The sequence below is a fragment of the Pinus tabuliformis genome, chromosome 1_2, assembly GCF_031772625.1.
Source record: "Pinus tabuliformis cultivar Carrire ecotype Pingquan chromosome 1_2, CPIR1, whole genome shotgun sequence".
In the NCBI taxonomy this organism is placed as follows: Eukaryota; Viridiplantae; Streptophyta; class Pinopsida; order Pinales; family Pinaceae; genus Pinus; species Pinus tabuliformis.
The window spans coordinates 659,057,256-659,066,213 of record NC_142298.1 but is presented as its reverse complement, the minus strand read 5'-3'; the positions used below and the strand labels follow the sequence as shown (position 1 = coordinate 659,066,213).

Genomic DNA, 8,958 nt, shown 5'->3' with positions numbered 1-8,958 from the left:
GTGAACCAGATTAACCCCCACAAAGCAATAGCTTCTGCTTTCATACTCGATCCCTCTCCCGCATACCAGTGTATCCAGAACTCTTGGTCTTCAGAATATTTTATCCAAATACCACATCTGCATCTCCCTCCTTGTGAAGCCCCATAAAAAAGCCTGCTGGGTATGTATTACCAGGAGCCATCCCCTTGTCTTCCTTATTCTTATGCAAAGTTCCATTTTCCTGACCAAAATTGATCCATCGATCTATGTAGTCACAAATCATATCTTCTCTCCACTTTTTACTTCCAAAGATAAATTGATTGCACCATTTCCAAATTTCCCAGAAGACTGCGAGAGAGAGCGTCCTCCATCTGGTGCATTGTGTACTCCACCATTTTAAGCAGTCATTTATGGTATTGAATTGGATATATGGAATCTTCATATTAGCAGTAAAATGCTTCCAAATACTAACAGAACTTGGGCATTGTAGAAATAGATGTATGTTATCTTCGCCTTCATTCCTACATAGGTAGCATATCCCTGGACCTTGTCGATTTCTCTTTTGTAAATTGTCCCATGTAAGGTTTTTATTCTGCCATGTCAGCCACAGGAACATGGTTATCTTTATAGGAAGGTTCATATGCTAGAATTTATAGAACCAACACCTATCATAGATCTGTAGTTCTTTCATGCAAATATTAAAGTTGCAGTCAACTACTTCTATCTCCCCAGTTTTTATTTTATTTATTTATTTATTTTTATTTATTTATTTATTTTTTAATTTTTATTATTTATTTATTTTTATTTTTATTTTATTTTATTTTATTTTTATTTTTATTTTTTATTTTTTATTTTTTATTTATTTTTTATTTTTTTTTCCGGTCCATGTAATCCGGTCTCCCCTGCGGTCATAGCAAACGCCAGCGCTCTTCATTGAATTAATGATTCAGATCCATTCCTGTTCAAGATGTCCGATGAGGTCCAATTGGTTGGGCTCCATCCAAATTAGTATGGTACCAATCCGTTCTCGGATGACCTGGTTCTAGATAAAGAAGCCTTTACTATTGAGGTAGTTTATTAACTCTACTAAGATAGGTGATTCTGTGTTCGTACCTAGGATACAATCTTTCCCTAATATAATCATGTGTCGAGTGCTGAAAAGCCAGGATATGTTCTGTAGAAAAAATTCTTTTATCTTGTTGAAACTGCACCAGATCTTGGATCCTTTTTTATTTCCAATAGATCCTTGTCTCATCCAGCAAATAAAGTCCTTGTTTTCAACATATTTGAAGCGAATTATCTTACCCCATACGCCTTCACTGAAAATACCCCTCCATAACGATTTAAGAAACAAGGCCTAGCCAAGAAGTCTGCCATTTATAACTCCCCATCCTCTAAGATTTTTCAGTCTGGCAATCTTATCCAGTTTGACCAGATGGTATTTGAAACTTTTTCCAGCCCTAGACCATATGTATTTTTCCATTATACGATTGAGAGAGTTTGAAATAAGCTGCAGGATTCGAAATAGATGTGCCCAATAGACTCCCAATTGCGTGAGCACCGACTGGGTGAGGCTGATACGACCTCCAAGAGATAGGCACCGGTGTTCCCAACTCTTGATTCTCAAATGAAATCGATCCACGAGCCACATCTAGTCTATATGCTTGTATTTTCTTGGCTTTAGGTGGTATCCTAAGTATTTCATGCCCGCAACCAGAGGTTTCGCTCCCACCCCAAAATTCCTTTGTATATATAAGATGTCTTCTAAGTTGCATGATCCATATAGGATGGAGGATTTGAGCTCATTCATAAGGAGGCACCTGGCTTTGAACAAAGTTTTATAAAATATTTTCGCAACATTTTATAAAATTAAATTTTATATTAAGTATTGGTTCTTTTAGGGATTCAACTGGGTTAAGTAAGTCATTAGTCTATGATCATTTCCATGAGAGGTAGTTGTAACTAACTTATTTCTCATCATTTTTGAATAGTCCACTTAGCATTCATTAGATCACATGATGGTCACGGGAGTGAAGAAGTAGGGTTGAAACTAGTGAAATAAGAAATAGATTTGAAACTAGTGAAATAAATGATATAGCGTCATTAGGGGCTTTCAAATTCTAATGTTGCAAATTTAATTTTACATTGAGATTTTGTTTTTTCAATACAATTTGGTTGAGATTTTATTTAACATTATTTTTATTGTAATTTTAAATTATTAAAAAATAATTAATATTATGTAGTTTAAAAAAATTTAAAGTTTTTTTTTTCTGTGTTTAAATTATTAGAATGATGAAGTTAATATTTTGTAATTTAAAATATTTAAATTTTTTTATGTTTTTAAGAATATATGGTTTTTCCAGGAAAAAAAAAAGTGTAGATATTTAATTATTAATTGTTTGTTTAAATTATTTTTTTCAAATTGATAGAAATTTTAATTGGAATTTAGCTTTTATGTATTTTATCACACATTTCAAAAATCTAAAATCTTATTGAAATTTCTGAAAATGAGGCTTTGTCTAATAGAAATAAAATAGACTAATTTTATATTTCTACTAATTTTCTTTAATAATATAAAGAAATTTTAACTGAAAATTTTCCAAAAACAATTCACTAAAATATAATTTTGAAATATAATGGCAACATATTTTGTTTGGGGAGTATTTTTTATAAAATTTTGAACATGGCAATAAATGAGACAATTTTTATGTATGAATGTATGTGTCTGGATGTAATCATTACATTATTGTATTGAATTATTTAAATGAATATATCAAAAAATTACATATCTTGCACAAATAATATCAGGTATATTTATTACTCACTCTGAGAGAGATGTTGGATGATGTAAAAAATAAAATATAATAGCTAGAAAAATGGGGCTTCCGGAGGGTTGGGCTCTCTTTGGAATGCTAGCAAATTCACATTCATCTCTGAAGCCCTCAATACTCACTGGCTACTCCTAAAATTGCAGCACATAGATTCAAAAGAGATAATCAGCCTCTTCAACGTGTACATCCCCGTGAATGCTATGGAAAAAAAGGACTGTTGGGACTCCATAAGAATTCAAGTAGATCTAGTTAATATTGAGAATATCATCATAACAGGAGATCTCAACCTCACTCTCTTATCAACAGACAAGAGAGGAGGCGGCATTGTTCGAGATCCGGCAAGGGAATGGGCAGAGGATCTTATGCAGGACTGGGATCTACTGGACATCAAGCCAATCTCTGGTAAGTACACTTGGACTAACAAAAGAGTTGGTCCTAGCCACATCGCTGCTAGATTGGATAGATTCTTAATTCAAATTTCTTTTCTTCTGCTTGGATTAGAGGCTAGAGTGCATATTCTCCCATGCAGCACTTCGGATCATAAACCCATCAAGCTGGATCTCGTGTCTCAGCTTGATCTTGGACCTATACCTTTCAAATTTAGTCTGCTCTGGGCTAAGGAATCAGACTTCATGCAATTAGTTAAGGACACTTGGGTGAAGCCAGTCAAAGGCTCCCCCTTTTTCGTCTGGGAAGAAAAGATCAGAAGAGTTAAAAGGGCTTTGAAAATATGGGCGAAATCTCTGCCAAATCCAGCCAACGAAAGGAAAAAAATCCAACATATGCTAGAAGTCCATCAGCTCCAAGCCGAAACAGCTGATATAACAGAAGGGATTCTAGATAAAGAAGCTATGTTTCAGCAAAACTATCATAAGGCATGTCTAGCTGAGGAAGATTAGTGGAGACTTAAGTCTCGTAGTTTTTGGCTCAAAGCAGGGGACAGGAACACTTCCTTTTCTCACAAACAAGCTCAGGCAAGGAAATGTACCAATTCCATTTCCGAAATCAAAGATGGTACCAACATTCACAAGGATAATGCAAACATAAAAAAAGCAGCTTCTCTTCATTTTAAAAGTTTGTATAGCAAAGATATAATTCTAGATCAAAACTTAGAGATGATGGACGGGATCCCCTCCCTGATTTCTCCTGAAATGAATCACCTCCTTGAAGCTAAAGTCACGAAGAATGATGTCAAGGCTGCCTTATTTTCCATGAACCCAGACAAAGCCCGTGGGCTGGATGGATTCTCAGCCAGATTCCTCCAAATTTGCTGGTCCATTGTGGAAAAGGATCTTTACAAAATGGTTCTAAAATCCCAAGTTTGCAAGAAAATCGGAGGAAGCACAAACTCTGCTTTTCTTGCTCTCATCCCCAAAGAGAAGGGAGCCAACTCCTTCAACAGGTTTCGTCCGATTTCGCTTTGTAACATAGGTTACAAATTGATCACCAAAGTCATCCCTATCAGACTCAAGCCCATGCTCCCCAAAATCATTCTGGAAAGCCAAGGAGGATTCATTCAAGGTAGACAGATTGTGGACAACTTCATTTTGGTCTAGGAGGCAATTCATTGAAGCTCGAGTTGCAATGAAAAAGGTATGGTTGTCAAACTTGATTTAGCAAATGCTTTTGACATAGTTAGGCATAGTTTTCTGCTGAAAGTCTTACATAAACTTGGTTTTGGTGAGAATTTTATAAATTGGATTCGAGCTTGCATCTCGGAGCCTTGGATTGCCCCATTAATTAATGGTAGAGCTTTCGATTTTTTCAAATCCACGAGAGGGCTCAGGCAGGGGTGCCCTCTCTCGCCTCTTTTATTTGTTCTTCAAGCTTCTGTGCTCAGTTTTTACCTAGACAAAAAAAGAGCAGATCAGGATATTGTTGGACTCTATATTGCAAGGGGTGTGAAAACTATTAATCATGCCCTATTCGCGGATGACTCGCTGCTATTGGGAGTAGCTTCTGGGATTATTGCCTCCAGATTTAAAAAAGCTTTGGATGAGTTCTGCTTGGTTTCAGGAAGCAGCCTAAACAAAGGAAAATGTCATATCTATTGCTGGAACACCACTTCCAGCTTGCTAAACTCCATTTCTAGAACCTTTGGTTTTGCAGCATCCTCAAATTGGACTTCCTTCAAGTATTTGGGCCTCCCGGTTTTTCTCAAAAAAGCTTATAGCAAAGATTGGCTCCCCCAACTTGAGAAATTCAAGAACAAGCTGCTTGCCTGGGGTTATTTGTGGCTTAACATTGCTGGTAAGTCTGTCCTTATTAAATATGTTTTTTCTAGTCTTCCCCTATTTCAGTTTTCTGTCCTTCTCGCTCCAACTAGCATTCTCAGAAAAATGGAGGAGACCATCCAAAAATTCTTTTGGAAGGGGGGCAAGCAGAATGAGAAAAAGATTCCGCCAGTCAACTGGGAATGTATCTCCAAACCTCTATTGGAAGGAGGCTTGAATTTCAAGAACCTTGGCTACCATAATGTAGCAATGAGAGCTAAATTAATCTGGAGAATTATTGCCCCTAAACCTGGCTGGGCACAATTAGCTCTCTGGAAAAATTACTTCAAAGGCCAGCGCTCTCGTTGTCTTGATCACCCTAAGAAGCATTCAAATACGCCCTTCCTGAAGCTTTGCAGCAAAGCCTACTCTCTCATCAAAGATCATGCTTTCTCGGTTCCTGGTAATGGAAAAAGGATCAACCTCTGGACAAATAAAATTTTGATTAATGAGCCTCTGGGAGACTGTTGTTCACTCCAAACGCTGCATAGATGGATGAATGAGGTAGGAATGTGAACTTTGTGGGACATTTCAGCTTGGCAGAACTCACGCTGGGCTGGCTGGAATCTTCAAACACCCCCAGATCTTTCTTTGGAGCATGAGATTCTGATTTCCAAGCTCCACGGCCTGTCTCCTTCGCTGGCTTGAAAAAGGGACATAAGAGGATGGGGTATGCTGACTGGCAGATACAATGTTGCTCAAGGTTACGCCAAGCTTTGTGAGCATCCCCATGTGGCTACAAACCTTGAGCCTTGGAAAGGGATATGGCATTATCCCACCTTGGCTAAAATCGACTTCTTCAGCTGGCTGCTATGTCATTCCAAAATCCTGATAGATGATAATCTCCAGAAACGCGGTTTTCACAGTCCTTCAAGGTGCAGCCTTTGTAAGGTAAACCAGGAAAGTGTAGTTCATCTGATGCTTGAATGCACCTTTACTTTGCAGATTTGGATAGAATTGTTGGGAACTCTGAGTTTCAGCTTCGTGTTGCCTTCCTCCATCCCTGATATTTTTACTAAATGGCTGCAAAGGTATCCCGAGACTCCCCCAAAAAACAAAATTATCAAAGTTGCTTGGACTGCTCTCCCAAAAATAATCTATTGGCAGGTTTGGCTTGAGAGAAATAAAAGGATTTTTAGAAGCTATGAATAGGAGGTCAAGCTTGTGGTAGCTAAGATTAAAAGCCAGCTTAAAGTGAGTTTGGGAGATATTAAAGATGACTTAAATCTCAGCCAGCAAGATATAGATTGGGGCTCGTTTCTTGAATTCCAGTTCCAAAATAGTGCTAATAGTGTCTCCCTCCTCAAAGATTGGAAAATAAGAATTTCAGCAAATGACTTCAAGGATTGGGCCTCAAATCAGCAGAGATTCTCCCTCTTTTTTGATGGGGCTGCAAAGGCCAATCCAGGAAGAGCTGGAGCTGGAGGCGTCATTTTGAATCCAAATGGCATAAGGATACACAGTTTCGCCTGGGGCCTGGGCATAGCTTCTAGCATTCAAGCTCAGGCTTTGGCCCTTTTCCAAGGACTCAAGATTATGAAAATGCTGAACATCGGGGAGGAAAATGTAATTGGGGACTCCCAGGTAATAATTAACATTATGGTGACTCATTCTAAGCCAACGGATCTAAGGCTAGCAAGGCTGATTTTCAGGGTAACAGATCTTAGAGACTCTTTCCAGAAGTTGAATTTTTATCATGTGTTGAGAGCGAATAATAAGGAGGCGGACATCGAAGCCAACAAAGCAGCCCTCCTTACAGCTGGAGCCTTACTTAGAGGAGGACAAGAATCATGGGATCCAATTCCTTAAATTAGATAGCTGTCATGTTTTACTGCCTTTTGTTAAATCAATTTGTTTGTACCCATAAAATTTGGAAAATCTCAGAAATAGATTACATAGTAGCAGGAAAAAAGAGATGTGAGCTAAGAATAAACGCCATGGCCTTGCATGATGGCGCAAGACTTGTGGAATTAGACTCTCCTTTTGTATTTCGCTTTTTGTCATCAAGGCCAAGTATCTAATATATCCACAATCAAAACATGTGGTATTATCCACTCCAAAGTGCACACCTATGATTCAATGGTTCTTAACTATATTCAAATGAAATGATTTATAATTCCCTAAAATTTCTATATTCAAGCTTCTGTGATCCATAATGAATTAAGCAAAGTCTTTCGGTAGAAATAACATAAGATATTTTTTTGGGTGACGCATTTTGAACCAACAAGTGTGGTTCATCATTAGGACGTGTTTCAAACCAACGAGTGTGGTTCATCATCAGGACGCGTTTCGAGCCAACAAGTGTGGTTCATCATCAAGACGTGTTTTGAACCAACAAGTATGGTTCAAAGTGATTTCTACCAAAATAATTTTCTTAATTCCCTAAAATGTCAACTATTATGTTTTATATGTGAGTGTTTGTAGTGAATTATTTAGATTTCTTTCCACACAACCATAACTTAGCTACAAAGTTCTTTTTCCCCCAAAGGAGGAACTTAATGCGTTAAATTAAGTAGTTGATTTTAGGCTTGACCTAGGGTCATGACCCATGCATATGATCAAGGAGTGAAGTGTATGAACGAATGGTGTAATTAATATTGAAAATAAATGCCCAAAATAGAAGAAATAACAACTAATGAGATTTTAAATGTAAATGATAATAAAAAATTATGATAAATACTTAGCAAAGTGAAGTTTTTGTTCTCCTCAATGATATTTCTAAAGATTAATATGCATCTACAAATTTACATTAACCTATGAAAACTCCTACTTCTTCCTACCTAGGACTATTTATACTTGTAATTTCAAATTGAGCAAGTAGAGTAGTGGGAAATAAAGGAGATTATTTTCTTTAACTTTGTAAAATTTTGATTTTGAAATAAAAGGCATACTCTAACTCTAAATAATCAAGAGTTAGGAGATGAAGAAGAGGTGCATCAATCGAAATAAGAGAAGCCAAGATAAGAGTATCAAACAAAAATAGAGGCCAAGGACAAATACTAATGCAACAAGGGAGTGTTTTCTTCATCTAAAGTTCTATAATTTAGTGTGAGTATAAGGGCTATTACAGTATGATATGGTTTTTCACATAGTATATTGAGACATAAATATTTAATGCAACAAAGAGAAATAGTAAAAGAGAAAGGTGTTAGGAGCCTTAGGGAGCTTTTCCTCTATCTACACCATTTTTCAAAAAGTGCATTAAAATACAATATCAAAAAAATAATTGTTGAAAAAGACCTTGTAGGAGTACTACTTAGACTAAGAGAAAACCATATATGAAAAACTATGCAAAATCAGGGGATGAAAACTATGCTAAATGACTACAAGTATACCCAAAAAAAAGGTGTCTTGATCCAATGAAAAAATAAGGGTTAAAATTGCATTGAATGAGTAAAAATATAGGAGTGAAAAACTATGTTATTCCTAAAACTATTAGTGGAAGTTGATGGTCTACTCTTGATGTATAAACGCAGGATTCCAACCTACTGTGAAAATAGTGTGTGTGTGTGTGTGTGTGTGTGTGTGTGTGTGTAAACTATGAGAAGTGGGGTGAGTTGGAAAATAAAAAATACCCCAATCAAGGGAGAATATATGGATATTTTCCCTAGTATTATCTCTAATCTACTGGTGTAGATTTCTTACAGGGGTGAGTAAATTTCAACATTGTAATAGTTGCATGTTAAAGCTAGAAAATAATGGTTTTAGGGTAGAAAACATGATGCCTAGTCTACTTTATGGTTTTTATCATGAAATGCAAATAAACAAAAAAATGAATAATAACAAAGTATTATTAAAAATTAAGCCATAAACAATTTATTATACATGTCCAAATCCATGTATTTCATTTGAAAATTGATACAAATGTACATTTC

At 36.4% G+C, this 8,958-nt stretch overlaps 1 protein-coding gene across 1 annotated transcript; it reads left to right on the top strand.

Annotated features, from left to right (window-relative positions):
- Positions 1-6,102: 6,102 nt before the first annotated feature.
- Positions 6,103-6,892, top strand: LOC149207404 (uncharacterized). Its single transcript, XM_089398029.1, has 2 exons — positions 6,103-6,114; positions 6,356-6,892. The coding sequence occupies exons 1-2, from the start codon at positions 6,103-6,105 to the stop codon at positions 6,890-6,892; spliced, it is 549 nt and encodes a 182-aa protein (XP_089254155.1).
- Positions 6,893-8,958: the final 2,066 nt, after the last annotated feature.